At 67.2% G+C, this 17,799-nt stretch overlaps 2 protein-coding genes across 3 annotated transcripts; both read right to left on the bottom strand.

Moving 5' to 3' along the window:
* Positions 1-225: 225 nt before the first annotated feature.
* HCK (HCK proto-oncogene, Src family tyrosine kinase) lies at positions 226-11,399 on the bottom strand. Its single transcript, XM_087749986.1, has 13 exons — positions 11,290-11,399; positions 9,575-9,698; positions 9,098-9,152; positions 8,752-8,851; positions 8,506-8,604; positions 8,245-8,348; positions 7,663-7,812; positions 7,051-7,203; positions 6,537-6,719; positions 5,977-6,053; positions 3,325-3,478; positions 2,924-3,055; positions 226-1,588 (listed from the first exon to the last, which is right to left on the bottom strand). The coding sequence occupies exons 2-13, from the start codon at positions 9,695-9,697 to the stop codon at positions 1,386-1,388; spliced, it is 1,533 nt and encodes a 510-aa protein (XP_087606112.1). The 5' UTR covers position 9,698; positions 11,290-11,399; the 3' UTR covers positions 226-1,385.
* A 1,755-nt stretch (positions 11,400-13,154) lies between these two features.
* Positions 13,155-17,440, bottom strand: CCM2L (CCM2 like scaffold protein). Of its 2 annotated transcripts, XM_087749867.1 has the most exons (10): positions 17,348-17,440; positions 16,889-17,056; positions 16,490-16,573; positions 16,184-16,367; positions 15,010-15,464; positions 14,780-14,915; positions 14,575-14,638; positions 14,267-14,414; positions 13,954-14,092; positions 13,155-13,710 (listed from the first exon to the last, which is right to left on the bottom strand). In XM_087749867.1, the coding sequence occupies exons 1-10, from the start codon at positions 17,375-17,377 to the stop codon at positions 13,433-13,435; spliced, it is 1,686 nt and encodes a 561-aa protein (XP_087605993.1). In that variant the 5' UTR covers positions 17,378-17,440; the 3' UTR covers positions 13,155-13,432. The 2 variants fall into 2 exon arrangements, with proteins under 2 accessions (XP_087605993.1, XP_087605992.1); XM_087749866.1 differs by having other exon boundaries at positions 13,155-14,092.
* Positions 17,441-17,799: the final 359 nt, after the last annotated feature.

Raw genomic sequence — 17,799 nt, 5'->3', positions numbered from 1 at the left:
GCGGCTCTCCGGCCCCGCGGAACCGGCCGGGGAAGGGGCGGCCCGCGCCGCCATCTTTGCTGAGGGCAGCGGCCTTCGCGCAGGGGGCGGGCACGACGCCGCGGGCGCCATGTTTGGTGCGGGCGCTGAGGCGGCGGGGCCCGGAGGCCCGGAACGGCCCGGCCCCGGCCCCCGTCCCGCCCCCCCCGGCCTGGGCTGGGGAACGCGAGGAAAGGCCAAAGGACGAGAGGTTTATAAATACTTCATTGATTACAAAAAGAAGCTTCCAAAGCTGATACCAAAGCACAGCAGCGGCGGTGCTCGCCCCTCCGTCTGAGGACAGTACAACCCCGGGCCCAGAAGCTCCCTGCTGGAGCACGTACAGGGCAACCTTAAAATAAGATATCACTTCCTCCTTCTGCCCAAATAACCCATCATTAAATACTAAAAATAGACGACAACACACAAGGCGTCTGCAAGGCACGCCGGCTCGCTGCCGACGCCGCACGCGCCCCGGTTGATGTCAAACGACGCCTGCGAGCGGAGCGGCGAGGCTTTGCCGCGGGGGGCGAGGGCTCCCGGGCCGGGGCTGGCGGTGGCCGGCTTGAGGCCACCCTTGGCTCAAGAAACCCCTGGGAAGGCAAGCTGGGGGGATCCCTGCGGGGGCTGCCTTGCGGAGCACCCTCCGTGCCTGCCGGTGCCCGCCGCGCCGGCACGGCCTCGCCCGAACTCCCGCTCTGCAGGGGGGTACCACGAAAACCACCCAGGAAGGAAACCCGGGGGGGCGAGGGGGGAGAGGTGGTTCTGCACCGCTCGACATTCCAAACCCAGGACCCTGCCGGAGGACGAGGCGATGTGCTGCGTCGCAGCGTGGCGGAATCCACTGGGATTTCCCCGACACGCGGGGACCGAGCGGCGTGGGCGCTGCGCAGCACGCCCGGAGAGTAACGTCATTTCGCCGAGGCCATCGCAGCCAAAGCACCTACTTCTGCAAAACAGCATGATAAGATCTCAAGAAAGATTAAAAAAAAAAAAAAAATCTGTTTTTTTTTTCTTTGTAGCTGAAACAGGCCTGGCCCCATCCCTCCTCGCACGGTGCTGCCGGCGCGGCCCGGAGCAGCTGCCTCCCAGGCGCTCGAGCACGTGTGAAAGGCACAAGGTACGGCCCCGCGTCGCTTCTCCCTCCGTCCGGCCGCCCCGGGGGCTGGCCTGAGCGTGGCTCCCTCCTGCCCCCCCTTCCAGCCCAGCCACCCGGGAGGGCACTGGGTGCTGGGCCAGGCTGGCAGGGGAAGGCGCGCGCAGGCAGCTCACGCGTGGGACAGGGAAGAGCAGGGTGCGTGCGCTCACTGCCGCTAACACGGCGGGCATAGTGCGGGGTATCCGCCGTCTTCACCAAGCTTCCTGCGTTATGGCTGCTGCTGATACTGGCTCTCTGTTGCAGTAAAGAAATCCTCCAACACGCTCTGCGTGTACTCGAAGGTGGGACGATCCTCAGGTTTGGTCTTCCAGCATCTCATCATAATGTCATACAGCTCCTCGGGGCAGTTCTCTGTGCGCGGCATCCGGTACCCGTGCTCCAGCGCCCTGATCACCTCCACGCTCGACATCCCTGGCGAAACAGGGCAGGACAGCTGAACGTTTCATGGTTTTATCACCAATTTCTTGAAAAGGCAAAAAACGCCCAAACCCAAAACTACCCCCCTTTGGGCAGTGTCACTAGGAAGAAAAAGGACAGGTTGGGGGGGGGGAAGGGGGAACTCCTGCTCCCGGTCAGGGAATCGTGAACAACCGAGATGCTGTTAGTTGCGGCACGCAGTTTTGTACCCCAGTTGAGCAGATCAGATGGGAATTGTAATTGTTTTGTGTACATTTCCACACAATAAAGGCTACACTTCTCCACCCGCTGCGTCTTCAATGAGCTGTTCCTTCCAGTGTCACTGGTAACAGTAAGTTAGCGTGCTGGCAGAGCCGGTCCTTCCCCAACAACCCTTTATGCCGCCCCACATCCTTCGGGGTTGGTTTGCGGCAACTTTTACTTTTCTTGTACAGAATAATTTCCCGTGGAAAAAAAGGTACCAAAGAAACCATTAATATAAAATGCCAGGCGGTTCCTAACGATGACGATTTACAGACTGCTCGAGCCTTCCCAAAACGGCCTGGCCCGGCTATCAGCCCTGAACTGATGTGCTGCTTCCAAACCCACTTAATCTGCAGGAGGCAGACAGCCACGCGAGCCAGGAGCCTGCGGCGTGTGACACCCGCTCTCCCAGGGACAGGCAGTCCAGCCTGGGGCAAGTCAATCAGCCTCCCACGTTAAAAACGTGATCTTCTATTTTAGAAACAGAGAGACCAGATCTTTTAGAGATCCTGACCACTGTAGGTTTCCCCCGGAGCTGGAGGAGCTCGGGACCTCCTTGCAGGATCAGCCCCAGGGCAGTCTATAGCGTAGCTGCCCTTCTCGCCAAAGCAGCGGGCACCCCAAAGTCATCACCGCCTGGACTCCTTTCGTGGGCTCCCCAGAGGAGATGTCCCAGCTCTGCTTCGTGGAAGCTGAGAAGAGGGGGCCCATGCCACAGCAGCACGGATTTCAGGTCAGTGAAAACATCTGGTGTCCCCTGAGGACTCCCAGGGAGAAAATCTTCCTAATTATCCGTCCTAGGTGAGCTCTTGTCCAAACAGTCGATGTAGCTAAACGAGAGGCGCAGGCTGCTCGGAGGCTGTCCCGTGCTCTGCGCTCCTCTCCATGGCTCACAGACAGAACTGCCATCTTGAGAGCTTGTGCTACCGCCTTTGAGCTCTGCTCCCAGTGTGAGGTGCAGATTTCTCACCGTTCCCTCTGTTTTCAGCAATCTGACTTCACGGAGAAACGGATCCCATGGATGGGCCCCAGAAGGTGGAGCGTGTCGTTTGGAACCAGATCAGAGGAGGGACTCCACCTCCTTACCTGGGTATGGGATGCGCCCATAGGTAATGATCTCGGTCAGGAGGATCCCAAAGGACCAGACGTCTGATTTTATCGTGAAAGATCCGTAGTTGATGGCTTCTGGTGCGGTCCATTTAATGGGAAACTTGGCACCTGGACAAAGAGATCCAACAGGACACATGAGCTCTAACCCAAATGCTGAGAAACCGGTGGTGAAATATGGGGAAGGAGAAACAAACACACAGAAGAGGAAGATGTGAAGCGATGCAAATGAGAGGAGCTTCCCTCATCTGCCCGTTTCCACATCACGTCCCTCCCAGGGTCCTTGCCACCAAGGTTGCAGGTTGACGATGGCTCTAAGGGAATCCCACAACCCTTCGCCATCTCAGACTGCGGCCAGACGCCCCCGGCAGCTCCCGCACCTTCCCGGGCCGTGTACTCGTTGTCTTCGATGACTCTGGCCAGTCCAAAGTCTGCAATCTTGCACACCAGTAGGGCTGACACCAGAATATTGGCAGCTCTCAGGTCTCTGTGGATGTAGTTCCTCTTCTCAATAAAAGCCATTCCTTCTGCAATCTGTAAAAAGAGGAAAGAGAAAAATGCAAAGAGGCTGTTTGAAAGAACGCAACGTCCCCGATGGGACTGTTACCAGGAATGGAAAGAGGTTAAGTGATTCTGTCCAGCGCTTTGAAAGGGGGTGAAAGGAGGCCGAGTCACAGCAGCCGTGACCGCCTCTCCTGCACGGGAACCGCTCTCCGTGCAGGGCCTCCCTTGCAGAAGAGGCCAGGGTTTGGGGGACCAGCCCAACACGACCCATTTAAGCCCCTGCGCGAGAGAAGCAGGGAGAACTGGCAGCCGACGTGCTCACGAGCAAGCGTCCGTGGATGCCCGCAGGGCAAGGTGTAACCGCTGCCTCCGTAGCCATGCGGACGTGAAGAGGAGTAACTCATTCTCTGCTCAGAGGAGACCGAGGCCAGTCTCCAAGTACATCAGCCACTGCCAGAGAGCAGCAGGGAGGGAACTATCCTCTCTCTACGCTAAGGGAACAACAAAGGGACTTTAACTGCTGCAGCGAGGGTCGGCCAGCGTTGCAGAGCTTCCTTGGTGAGGGCAGCAGAGCACGGTGGCGGGTGGTGGCGGGTCTCCCGAGGAGGGCGGGGAGGTGTCTGGGTTTTCGGGAACAGTTTGCAAAGAGTCAGTCCCGCCCGGGGGCAGGATGGCTGCGCCGACCCCCGAAGATCCCCCCCCGGCTCCATCTTCTGAAGTCTCTGCACTCGGTGGCTGCGGCTGCGTGTGCAGCTACCATCAGCCGCGACCGATGCAGAGATGGCCTGGTGCGTGCACAAACCACCCCCGGACTGGTGCCACGTTATCCCACGCCTGGCTGCTGCCAGCGCCCGGGAGGGGAAGGGGCCGGAGCAGGCAGGGGGACCCCCCCGTCCCCGTCACACCTGCACAAGCCGGGCCAGGGTAAGGTGCAGTTGCTCACGGAGCTCTCCACACAAAATACAGAAGTAAACAAGCACTGCAAGAGCGGAAGGATTATTTCCATGACCACAGACACAGTTTTGCTCGCAGTGACTCAGCCCCAGCACAAGCCTGGGTGCCAGGCTTGCTAGTTGCCTGCTGCCTGCCTGCACGCCTGCTGCCTGCACATGAAACGCTTCAGCCTTCGCTTCCCAGCGCTGCAGAAAGCAGCCCCTCTGAGCCACAGAGCCAAGCCGGGCGGTTTGCAAGAGCCAGCATGCTGGGAACAGATGGCGTGCACGAGTGCACAGCTGAGCCGCAGACCCTGGCAGAGCCGGCTGGAGCAGCCAGTGACCTGGTCTGAGCCTCCGGGCTCTGGGCTCCCATCCTGGCTTTCCTGTTGCACGGGTACCTCTAGGAATTATTGCTTAGCTCAAAGGGTCCCTGGATTTGGCCAGCATCTGGGGACACTGCAGAAGCGGCAGGGACAGGGCAGTGGTTGCACAAATGGTTGCACACACGAAGCTAGATGTATAACAGCACGCTCGGCTGTACTCAAAATCAGCTCCTGAAAATACCCCCAAAACGATCTTCCCTGAGTCCTGCTGCCTCTCCAGCCGCCTCCCCCAGCCCATGACAGCCCTTCGGCAGGGAGGTGACTTTAACGAACCACAAACCTCCTGCAGGCATTGCTGTGGGGCAGCGTAACACGCTACGCTCCCTTCTAGGAGCGTACCCAGCTCAGTCTCCCGGGCGCTGTGAACGCCGCAAAATGGTGGGGCTGTAGAGTTCATATTAAACATAGGGAGCTCAAGCTCCCAGAGCTGCAGGGGGTCCTGCTCAGGGGCCCGGCCCGAGCAGGCGTACGACGCTGCCCCGAAGCACCGCAGCTGGTGCCGGGGTGGCACGGGGTGGCCGTGCGGCCATCTGGGGTTTTGTGGGCCTTTTGCAAAGTTTGCAGACGAGGCTCTGTCGCCCGGAGCCTGTTGTTTGCAGGTAACCATCACATCAGCAGCAACGGATAGAAATCGATAGCTTTGCCGTGGCTGCTCCCCGGGGAGCCCCGGGCTCAGACAGGCCACGCCGACCAGCATCTGCGCGCCCCGGGGAAGGGACCGTGCAAACGTGAGCAGTGAAAGCAAGCTCCAACCCTCAGGCCCCGCAACTTCCACAAAACACCACAGCACCGCGGGCTGCGAGGGTGGCAGAAACCACAGCAGCCTTAGAAGACACAGATTTCCCGGCTCCTGGGAAGGAGCAGCCTGGCCAAACCCCCCGGGCTCGGCGCAGCTCTGGCGAGGCACCGTGCTGCAGCCAACGGGCTAGCGGGGAGGAAGCCGCCACTTCTCCTTTCCCACACACCTGCTGCTGCGCAGGCAGCCGGACCCGCGGGGCGAGCAGGCAGCTGCCTGCCCGCCGGGTGCGAGGGCAGCACCGCAGGGAAACCTCGCCGGCTCCTTTCCTGCATCCCCACCACCCCGAGCGCTGGCCTGTGCAAACAAAGCACTGCCCAAGCCCCGGGTAAGCTCTTGGGCTCCTCGACCCCCCCTCACCCTTCCCAGGGGAAAGGGGGAGCGGGGAGCTGGGGAAGGTCTGCTCCCCCTCACCTGGGCAGAGAAGTCGATCAGCTTCGGGAGCGGCTGCTTGTTCCCCTCGTCGCTCTTCAGGAAATCCAGCAAGCTCCCTGCGGACAGGGAAGGGTGCTGGGGCTGACGGCTCAGCCGGAGCCTGCGCCACCCTCGGGGTGGCATGGGTGGTGGGGGTGGCACAGGGTCCCGGGGAGCCGAGCACGACGCGGGGACTCGGTCAGGAGACGCACCTGACCCCCAACCCGCTCCCTTGGCCTGGGCGGAGGAGCCAGCCCCGCTGCAGGCTCCCTCCTGCCTTGTGGAGTGCTCCTCCTCATCTGCCCCCTGTCCCCATCCCTCCCTCTCCCAGGGCTCTCACCGCATCCCCCTGCCCAGCACCCTGCCCCAGCACCCTGCCCCAGCACCCTCGGACGTGCAGTGGCAGGAGCTGGCCCCGCTCCCAGTGCCCCGGCAGCCGGTGCAGAGCCCACGGCCAACCCCAGGGACGCAGGAGGGGCTGATCCTGCACCATCCCTGGGGCAGCCGGGTACCGCCGCCTGGCCTGGCCCGCGGCGACCACACAGGGGCACGGGCAGCACCTTTCTCCATGAACTCGGTGATGATGTAGATGGGCTCCTCCTTGGTGACGACCGCATGCAGCTTCACCAGCTTGTCGTGCTGCAGCGTCTTCATCAGGTTCGCCTCCTCCAGGAAGGCGTCCACGGACATACTGCCCGGCTTCATTGTCTTCACCGCCACCTTGGTGTGCTTGTTATAGGTAGCTGCGGGGCAGCATGACAGACGTTCCCAGCCTGCCCACTGCCCAGGCATTGGGAGCACTGGATTTTGGAGCCAAAGCACCCTCTCCTGCAGACGGAGCTGCTGCACGAGGGCTGGAGACCATGCGCAGCCCAGGGCTGTCCCCACGCACCCAGCCCCGAGCCGTCCCTGCATTAAGGCCAGGGCCACCTCCACCTCCCCGTGCTCCCCTCCCGCAGGTCACTCCCTCCCTGCCTCTTCTGCCCTGCCATCCCTCCACCTCCTCTCCCATCCCTCACCCTTCCTCCTCCACCATCACCATCTTCCTCCCAGCTGCCTCCCCCTCGCTCTCACCCATCCACACTTCTCCGAACTGCCCGGCTCCCAGCTTCCTCTCCAGCCTCAGCGACTCCCGAGGGATCTCCCAGGCATCTTTCTCCCAGGGCTTCTGCGGCTTGGGCATGCAGCAGGGGTAGGTGAGCTTCTGGCATAGCCCGTCGCTCTGCCCTGCGGGGAGCACCGAGAGCCGTCAGCCGGCCTGTCTCACCGGCCGCTTTGTGCTTCGAAGCAGAGCCCACGACGGCCTCCATGGCCACGGGGCACGTCCTGCCACCACGCGCCCCGCTGCAAACACTGGGGACACGGCCCCGCTGGCATTGCTCTGCCCTGCCAGGCATTACTGCAGCGCGCCAGTGCAGCCAGGGCACCGGCCCGCCTGGGGACGGGGAGTCCCGGGCACTGCGGGCACGTGGGGACCAACACCCACGGCTGTGACGGCCAGCAAGCCAGGCATCGTGCCAGGGGAAGGTCCGGCATCGCTGCACGTCACAGCCGGAGCCACAGCAGGAGCCCAGTGGTGACGGGCAGGAGCCCCTCGGCCTCTGTGCACCCCCGGCTACCTGGCGGCTGCTTGGCTTGGGGACAAAGCCCCATCCGGGGTGGGGGGCCAGGCACCCCGGGGCTCACCCTTGTAGTACTGGACCAGCTCCTGCAGCGTATCGAAGCTGCTGCGCGGCGAGATGTAGAAGCCACCACTGTCCAGCGTCCGGATCTTGTAATGCTTCACCATGCTGCCCTGCACGTCGTCCCCGTCCCGCACCGACAGCGAGTAGCAGCCTGTTCGGGGAGGGGTGAGCTGCCAGCCCCGCGCAGAGGACACGGCCCCGCGGTGCCCGGCCACCCTGCGCTCGCGGCACGCGCGGTGCCGTCACCCAGCGGAGCCACCACTGCAGCACCCGTCCCCACCGTGCTGCCACCGCCCCCTTGGCCCCAGGCACAGCTACACAGCGTCCCAAGCACCAAAAGCAGCCTCAAAAGGGCACGTCCCCCCAATCCGCGCCACAGGGCTCGGACACGCGGCAGCACCACGGGCTCTTGCAGGGACACTCGCAGCAGGAGGACGGGACCCCCAGTCCCTGCCCCACAGCAAAGCGGAGACCCCCGGCTGGGGAGGCATCTCCCGAGCTCCTCTGCCAGGCACGCGTGGGTGAGGGAGGCCCCTCCGGGGCAGCTGCTCCCCACCACCGCGCTGTGGGCACCCCTCCGGACCTTTCGTCGTCTCGCTGTCCCGTATCATGAAGGATCCGATCACATTCCCGGGGCCAAGGAGCTGCCGCTCCGCGTCCTTCCGGCTGATGCCCTTGAAAAACCACCTGCAGCAGAAACAAATGAACCGACGAACGCTGCCGGGGCTGGGAGAGCTCAGGCTGGCGTGGGGCAGGGCTGGACATGGGGCAGGAGCGGGGACAGCTGCGGGGGGGAGCACGGGACGGCGCAGGGCCGGGATGTGCCTCGGAGGAATGGACTCACTCCTCTGTCTCCAGCGAGTCGGCTCGGGCAACGTAGTTGCTGGGGATGAAGCCTTCGCGCCCCGTCACCAGCGACTGCGCTTGCCACCACTCCCCTGACCTGCGATAGAAACGGCATCGGGTCGGCCCGTGGCACCTGGCACTGGGCGCCGCCGGCTCCTCCAGGGGCAAATTCCAGAAAAAAACCCAGGAGGGCCACGCAAGCCTGCAGGACACCCTGGGGCAGGGGGACGTCGGCAGCACTTACTCCTCCAGCACCTTCAGCCGCTCCCCTTTCTGGAAGCTCAGGTCCCCAGCGTGCATCGCCTCGTAGTCATAGAGCGCCAGCACCACGTTGTCCCCCGAGCCTGCAGCGAGGGAGCTCCCTGGGCACCGCTCCCCGTGCTGGGATGGGGCACGGGCTGCCCCTGCCAGGACCCCCGCAGCACCCAGCGCCTCCATCTTCATTGTGCCACGGCCACAGCCGGCCTTTGAGGAAGCCCAGATCTCCCGTCCCACTGGGACCGGTGGTGTTCGAGCCAGGCTGGAGAGGACCTGGCCACGCTCCCCCTGCGTGCTCCCACCCTCTGCACCCGCTTGCAGCACCCCTGTACCTTGCAGCCCCCCATCCTCGGGCAGGGGCATGGCCACACCGGGGACATTATTGCTCTGGAAAGCAGGACAGAAAACAGAGAGTGATGCTGCGGGTGGCAGAGACCCCCACCCTACGGGGGTCTCAGCCCCACCATGGCCCCGGCCCCCAGCGGCAAGAGGGCACCCGAGGGGCAGCGCCCGCCTCACCAACCCACCCAGCACCAGCATCTCTGCCCCCTCCCAAACACCTTCACTTTTCTCTCTCTTTTTCCGTAATTCCTTGGTTCCCATCGGGCTTGCTCTGTGCCTGCCCCAGCACAAGCTGGGCCGGGCTCTGCGCTGCCGTCCCACGGCCAAGCCCCTGCCCTGGGGCACAGGCACTGCCAGCGCCCGCAGCCAGCCCCGCTCTCGGTGCTGGCAGCTCTGGTGAGGAGAGGGGCTGAGCCCCCCGATGGCTCGGTCCCGCGCCCCTGGCTTGGCTGGCAGCTCCCACTCACCCTCTTGTTGGCGGCCGTGGGGTCCCTCACGTAATGGCCCTGCTGCAGGCTGGGGCCGGGGTCGGAGTCAGTTTTTATCATCTTCTCTTGGACGCCAGCTTCTTTCGACTTCACGCAACCCATCCTGCAGCCATGGGAGGGGAAGTGAAGGCATTGCGACAGAGGTGAAAGCCCCGCTCCAGCCCCGCTTCCAGCAGCTCCTGCCCGGCACAGCACGGCGCCGGTGCATGGCACGGGACCGCGATGCCCGCACGGCCACACTGCCACAGGCAGAGAGGGCTCTGCTCCCCCTGCAGAGCCGCGCTCGGTGACAGCCGCAGGGCGACGGGGTGCCTGGCAAGGGGCACAGCTTCGCAGCCCTTTCCCGAAAAGGCCTTCCCCGGCTGGGGGTGCAGGCACGGAGGGAAAGAGCCTCTTTGCAAAGCAGGACCCCCGTCACGGAGGGGCTCCCCCGCAGCTCGGGGCTCCCCGCCCAGCACCGCTGGTGCTTGTGGCCACGGCCCCTGCGCCGCCGCGGGTCACCGCTCCGCACTGTGCTCCCTGCCTGCTCTCTGCCGGGTTGGAGCTGCCTCGAGCAGCCACCAGCCCAGGGCGAATGCAAATGCTCAACTTTCTCCAGCTTCCCATCAGCAGGAAAACATGCAGCAAGAAGCAGCGAGCGCAGGGGAAAACTCCCGCAAAGGCACTTCCCTTGCCCGGGGGAGACCTCGGCACAGAGAAAGGAGAAGGTGCCAGCGGTGACAATGAAGGAGGAACCTTGGGGCTGAGCGGGGCCCTGCGACGTGCACAGCACTGCCAGCCTCACTGGGGGAGCAGCTGGGCACCAGCAGCACCGCCTCGCTCCCACAGCCCTCGAGGGACATCGCTGTCACCTTCCAGCCACCCCACGGTCACTCCTTGCCCTTCTCAGTGTGCCAAAGCCTGGGCCAGCCCTGCTCCCCAGGGCAGAGCTGGAGCAGCAGCGGTGGCCCCAGACAGCACGTCCCCCTCGCAGGGGTGCCCCGGGCTCAGGCTCGGGACCGGCCGCTGGCAAAGCCCAATGCCAGCTCCATCCTGGCAAACCCACGCAGCGCCTGGCTGGAACTCGGCCACAGCCCACGCCGGCACCGCGGCAGGTATTTGCTGTGCCTGTCCCACACCGGGTCGCAGCATTCGGCCCTACAAAGCACAAACACCTTTGGGGGGTCCAAGAGTCCCGCAGCCACCCAGCCCCCGGCATCCCGGCTCACCGCTACGCGCACCGACCCTGCGGCCAGGGCTTTCCCGCCGGCTGCTGCGGCACAGCGCCGAGGCCTGCCAGCACAGGGAGCTCCGGTGGCAGCAGCCGTCCCTGGTGCGTCCCAGCCCGAGAGCCGTGTCCCACAGCCCGTGTGGCTGTCCCCAGCCATGGGGACCAGGTGGGATGGTGGGAGCTCCATCGCGCCCTCGCTGCCCCGTGCCCTCGGTGGCGGGGCGGGCGGTGGCGGGTCCCCGACAGCCCCTGCAAGGCCACCGGCTGGGATCACCTCGCCGGGACTGCACCGTGCCCTCCGGGCCGCCCCGCCACCGCCTCCCCGCCGGGCACCCAGGGGCCGCTGCACCCAGCGGGAGGGAGGCAGCGACGGCTGACCCGGGGCAGGGACCGACCCACCGGGCTGCCCGGACCGGCACCGGGGCTCCCCCCACCCGGCCCCGCCGCCCTCGGGGCTCCGCGCACGGCTCCGCTCCGCTCTCACCTCCGCCGCCGTCCCGGGGCACCTCCCGGGGCACCTCCCGCTCCCGGCCGCCGTCCCCGTCCCGGAGCCGGGGCTGCTCCCGCCGCTGCGCTCCGCCCGGCTGCGCGCCCGCCGCCCAGTGAGGCCCCGCCCCTCCCGGTAAGGCCCCGCCCCTCCCAGTAAGGCCCCGCCCCCCGGGGCCGTCCCGGGGCCGTGGGACCCCCCGACTCCGACGGGGCGGGCGCGGCCGATACCTGCCTATACCGACCCCCCCCAACCCGGGATGGGAGCGGGGACCCCCGTCCCGCACCGAGCGGGACCCCCCCCGGGCCGGGCGGGACCCCCGTGGCAGCAGAACCAGCCCGCAGGGACATCCCGGCCCGGCGGGGACCCCGCTGCCATCGGGGTCGGTTCTACGATGGGTGCCAGGGCTCCTCTCTCCCCCCGCGGCCCCGCTGCCCCCGGGAGCCCGGGGGGATTTGGGTGCCGGCACCCCAGAGCGGCCCCCGGGCGGTTTCCTCGCCCGGCACGGGGCCGTGGGCGGCAGCGGGGCACTGGCGGCCACGGTGTGAGCCTGGTTCTCTGTCCCCAGGGAGGAGAAAAGAGGAAACCCGCGAGCACTGCCCCGTGACTGGGTGCGGGGCACAGGGGCGCAGGATGCAGCGGGGTGCGGGGCACGGGGCTGACGCCATGCAGCCCAGCTCGCAGGGGCCAGGGGGACCACGGGCTTTGCTGTGTCTCTCCTGGCCCTGGTGGTCCCATTCCAAAGGTCCTCCCGGGTCCCCTCCCCAGCCCCACAGCGCTCCAGCCTTTGCTCTGGTTCACCCAGAGCACCCCTGGACCTGGGACGGGGACGGCGGCAGCGAAGGGACCCGTGGCTCCGCCGTGACGCCAACCATCGTGGGCAGACACGGCCAGGCCCAGCCCGGCTCTGGCTCAGGAGCATCAGAGGAAGCAGCCGGGGCAGCGAGCGCCTCGCCTGCATGAGGATTTGCATAAGTAAATTTTGTAAAAGAAAAAATAAGTTGCTGCTGGTAGCCCCAGTATCCGCCTGCCCACGCACTGGCCAGGGGCTGCAGCGCCGTCCCGCAGTCCTCACCGAGGGCCAGTGGCTGGGGGCCATCGGCTCAGGGAACAGTGGCCGGGGGACATTGGCTCAGGGACATCGGCCAGGGGACGGTGGCCGGGGGACATTGGCCGGGGGCCAGCTGGCCAGCGAGGGGCACAGCCCGGTCCATCGGCAGCGGGAGGGCTGCAGGGCGGCGCTGCAGGAAGCCGGGCCCTGGGGCAGGAACTTCCTTTTGTGAAACACCCGCGGCTGCGCCGCTGGCCGGGTGTCGCAGGGACATCGTCGCTCACGGGGACGCGGGATGGCTGCCCGCGGCATGGCCTGCATCTCAGCCCCACCCAGCACCGGGGCGCCCGGCGGCAGGATGGGGACGCTGCGCCGGCAGCCCCTGCTCAGAGCATCCCCGGGGCGGCGGGGGCTCTTGGGCGCTCTCCTGGCAGGAGCAGCCATCCCCGCCACTCCCCCCATGTTGGGAGGCGAATGCTTTACTGGGGTGCACCCGGGCCGGTGGCACAGGCGGCAGCAGGTCAGCTGTGGCCACGAGTCTCCACATCCCGCACACCCTTGCTGGCCCCGCCACTTTGCTCTGAGCTCCCTGGGGTCCCGCGCTGCCAGGAGCACCCCCGGGGCCAGCCCGGCACGGCCGGGGGCTCCCCGACTCCGGGAGCGACCTGCATGTGGCACCGGGGTGGACAGGGTGCCCAGCCCAGCAGTGGCACGGTGCCAGCGGCAGCAGCCCCCCCGCCCCAGCTTGCCCCCTGCCACAGCAGCCCCCCCACCCCGGCATGGCCTTTCCCTGGGGAAGAACCTGCTCCACTCCCAGCCCCGCGTTTAATTGCAATCTGCAGAATTTACAGCACACGGCGTTGCCGGCCGGGGGCTCCCCCACCGCCACGGCTGCCCCTCGACGCCATGGGCCCTGCCGAGAGCTGCCAGGGCGGTGCAAAGCCCCGTCCCCTCCCGCGGTGACAAAGGGGGGGACAACATCCCCCGTCCCAGGCACTGGGGCAGAGCTGGGCACCTGGCGAGTCTGGGCTTGGAGGTGCAGCACCACATCGGCGAGCAGGGAGGGGACCGCTGGGTTTCGGCACTCCCTCACAGGTAGTTGTCCTCCTCCTCCTCCTCCTCTTCCTCGTCCTGCGCCAGTGCCTCGATGTCGTGGGTGATGTCTGTGATCATGCGGTTGAAGGACTCGGACTCGGAGCGCAGGGACCAGCTGTCGTAGCTGCGCACGGCCGAGGCTGAGGTGTTGCTCATGCTGCGCTTGATGCGGCCGAAGCTGTCGGTGAGGATCCCGCCCTCCCGGATGCCGATGCTCTCCAGGAAGGTCTCAAAGTACCCGATGTCTTGGTCGGGGATGAAGGGCCTCATTCCTGCCATGGGCACCATGAGCCTCGGGGTGACCCTGCCTGGGTGGGCAGCGCTGGGGCGCGATGCCAGCCAGCCCCACCGGCTGCACGCAGGGGGCTCGTCCCATCCCGTCCCCCACATGCAGTGAGGTCCCAACACCTCCCGGAGCACACCCAGCACTGGCAGCCCCTCCCCAAGGGATGCACGGACGTCAGGAGGGTGACACGGTGACACAGGGTGGCTGCAGCGGGAGCCCGGACACTCACCCAGGAGGAGGAATTTCCTGCGGTCCCCATAGAGGCGCAGGAGCTCGGCGCAGTACTCCCGCACCGGCGTGCCCAGGCGGTACTCGCGGAGCAGGAGGGCGAACTGCTGGATCTCCTGTGGTGACAGCTTGTTGCGCAGCTGTGGGGACATGGGGACGGGTCGGGGCGGGGGACACCAGCAGTGCACAGCCCCGGCCCCCCCACTCCACACCCCGCTGGCTGCTCCCCGGTGTGGGGGGCTCAGACCTGCCCACCGCCCCCTCTCCGGCCGCCAGCACCGAGCAGGGCCCCTCATCCGTCCCCGCGCCCGCACCGTCACCATGTAGTCCTGCAGCTGCTCCAGCCCCGTGCCACTCTGGTCGCTGCCGCTGCAGGCGGTGGCCAGGCTGTGGTGGGACTGGTGGAAGGAGGGCGAGGAGGCACCGCTGTAATATGCTTCGAAGGTCTCGTGGGAGCCGTTGCTGCGGGAGGATGGCGGTGAGAGGACCCTGGCACCCCTTGTGTGCCCACCTGCCCCCCCGCTGCACAGCACCCACCATCGCTGCAGCCAGGACAGGCACCCACCCCGGGGCAGGGGCACCCACCCCGGGGCAGGGACACCTTGGGGGCAGCCAGACTCACAAGGAGCTGCAGCAGCTGAAGTCGGCGTCGTAGCCGTACGTCCCATCTGTGCGGCAGCTCTCACCTGGGGAGGGAGAGCCAAGGTCTGAGAGTGGGGCCAAGCCTCTGCCGTGGCAGCTGCCCCCTGCACTCTGCCCGCGCACCCCTGCCCGTCAGCCCCGTGCCGCCCCGCTCGGCATCCCCGTGCCCGTCCCTGGCCACTCACTCCTGCTGGAGAGCCAGGGCCGCGTGGGCGTGGAGGTGTAGTGGTACCCGGCGCGGTCCACACACTCGATGCTCTGGTCCCCATAGATGATCTGGAAGACCTGGCAGATGAGCGCGCAGGACTCCTCGGCGGCATCCTGGAGTGGGAAGGAGGGAGGGGACGTGGGTGGCTGGGTGGATGCTGGCAGGCGGGTGGGTGCCGGCAGGTGGCCATGTGCCGGGGCCACTCACCCTGTTGGGCACAGCGAGGATGACGAGGTTGGAGTAGGCGTCGGGGCAGGGCTCCTGGGGGTCCAGGGGGTTGCTGCCAGCGTGCCGCCGCTCCCAGCTGCCGAAGCCGGTGCCTCGCTCCCAGCTGCCGCCGACGGTGCCGGCCCGCCGCCGCTCCCAGCTGCCGCCGCAGGGCTGCCGCCGCTCCCAGCTGCCCGAGGGCCGCCCGCGCTGCCGCCGCTCCCAGCTGCCGCCCCGCCGCCGCTCCAGGCTGCCGCCCTGCCGGCCCTCCTGCCCGCCCCGCGCCGCCCGCCAGTCCAGGCTGCAGATGGTGTGCCGCCGCTCCATCGGGCCCCCCAGCCGCCCTCCCTCCGGCCATGAGCCCCCCGGCCGCTTCTCGGCAGGGAAGGCCTCCGGCACGCCGGCTGGGGCCACCTCGGGGTGCGCTCCGGCGGGGACCGGGTCCACTCCCAGGCCTGGGTAGCGAGGAGAGACTGGGCATCAGGGCGGGGGGCTGTGCTGCCCCCCCTGCCCGGTCCCCAGCCCCAGCCCCTGCCCTGGTTGTCCTGTCCCACCAGCCAGGGGGGCTGCAGAGGGATGGGGGTGGCGGGGTGGGGATAGGGGACCCCCAGTGGGTTGGGGGCAGTGGGACTGCAGTGGGGCTGGGGCAGGGGGTTAGGGGACGGCTCCATGTGCAGGCAGGAGCTCAGCCTGGCGCAGCCCCCTCCCCGGGGACCCTGCCTGCGGCCGGCAGCTGAGCTGGGGTTTGCTGATCAAAGCACGGGAGCCCCTGCGCCCCTCTGGGGCTCCATGTGGGGGGGGACGGGGACAGGGGTCACTTCCAGCCTCCCCTCCTCCTGCCATTAAAGGCACCCGGGGCTGGGAGCACAGCTGGGAGCTGCCTGCCGGGGCAGGGGAGCCCGAGGACGGGGAGCCCTACGGAGCGGGGACAGCAGGGAGCCCCGGCGGGGAGCCCAAGGCAGTGCCCCCCTCCAGCCCTGGGGAAGCGGACCTCCACCGAGCCCCTCGAAGAGCCGGGGCAGCAGCGCGGACTGTTGTTCTCGGCTGTGCTCCAGCCCCGGCCAGACCCAGCACCTCCCCATCACCCCTGGGCTCCAGCCCCCTGTGCCCTGGGGACACCGGGCGCTCAGGGCTGGCTGTGCCACGGCCGGTGGCCCCGGCCGGACACCCGCACCGGTTTTGAGGATGAGGAGGTGTAGGGCGTCGTCGCGCAGGTAGGACGCCGCGGCGATCTCGTGGGTGGGGATGCGCAGGATCAGCTCCTCGTTGTCGCGCCAGGTGAGCAGGAGGCAGCGGGCGGAGAGGCTGAGGATGCTGTCCTGCTCCGGCGTCGTCTGCAGCGGCAGCTCCTTCAGCTGCTGCGGGGGCAGAGCGTGTGCCGGGCCGTGGGGCACCCAGCGGCGTGGGGCACCTGGCACCCACCCTCTGGGCAGCGCTGGGGGGCACTCAGGGGCGTGGGGGGCTTCGGGACCCCTCTTACCCTGGCCGTGTCCAGCAGCTGCAGCACCTCATCCCGGCTGGAGGGGTTCAGGGAGGCCGTCACCCATGTCAGGTGGCCTAAAAACTGGGGGGGAACAAAACCCAGGGCAGCCAGGGGGGGCTGGGGCATCCATCTCCCCACCCCACGGCCCAGAGCCTCCCCCAGAGCACCCACATCCACACGGGCAGGATGCATTTCCCTGGGGTGCAGGGAGATCCTGCAATGGGGGGTCCTCCCTGCACCCTCAGCCCGCCCTCCCCCTCCCTGCGTGTTGCCCTGGCAGGGAGGGGACCGGGACCCTCCTGGCCACCGTGGGTGGTGGCTCTCAGCGTGGTGTGGTGGCCTTGTCCCCCCTTGCCATGCACAGGCAGGGAACCCGGGCATCCCCCACCCCCTTACCTTCACCTCCTTCTCCACATAGTCATGCAGCAGGATCTGGGGGTCGATCAGGTAATCGGGGGGGTAGAGGGGCACCGAGTGCAGTGGCCGCCGGTAGACGCTGCTGCGGAGCGCCGGCCTCCGAGCCGCCTTGGGGAAAACCAGCCGCTTGATGGGCGACACGAAGCCCTGGCAGGGAGAGAGGGCACCGGGACACGTCAGTGCCGGGCACCCAACCCTGGCACCCATGCACGGGGTCTGCGGGCACCCAGCGCCTGAGGAGGGGCTGGGCACCTCTCTGCTCACTGACCCCAAATTTGCACCATTTGGGTGGCCCAGGAGGCAGCGAGCGGGGACCCCACCTCTCCCCGCCGCGCCGCAGGAGGGGGTGCGGAGCCCCTCGTCCCGGTGTCCCCACGCGTCTCGCCCACTCCCACCCTCCCGCCAGTCCCCCGGGACACCAGCCCCAGGCCCACGCACCTTCTTCCCCTTCTTGGCCTCGCTGTCCATGGCGGGGCCGCGGCACTGCCTCCCGGCACGGCCGCCCCCACCGCCCCGCGCGGCGCCGCTGCGTTTTCCTGTGTCGGAAACTCCACCAGGACGGCTGGGATGTGAGTTCCTGCCCCTCCTGGGGGGTGCTGGGACTGGGCTGGGCTGGGCTGGCACTGGGACTGGGACAGGGACAGGACTGGGGCTGAGACTGGCACTGGCACTGGCACTGGCACTGGGACTTGGACTGGGGCTGGGACTGGCGCTGGGACTGGGACTGGGATTGGGACTGGGGCTGGGACTAAGACTGGGGCTGGGCTGGTACTTGGGCAGAAGCAGGGGCTGAAGAAGGCTGGGATGGGACTGGAGCAGGGGCTTGGACTGGGACTGGTGCTGGGGCTGGGCTGGAACTCGGGCTGGGACTGGGACTGGGGCTGGGGGTC

The sequence above is a fragment of the Nipponia nippon genome, unplaced genomic scaffold, assembly GCF_047370975.1.
Source record: "Nipponia nippon isolate SJK-2023a ecotype South Korea unplaced genomic scaffold, ASM4737097v1 scaffold_13, whole genome shotgun sequence".
Lineage (NCBI taxonomy): Eukaryota > Metazoa > Chordata > Aves > Pelecaniformes > Threskiornithidae > Nipponia > Nipponia nippon.
The sequence above is the reverse complement of the archived record's forward strand: the minus strand, read 5'-3'. Positions and strand labels throughout refer to the sequence as shown.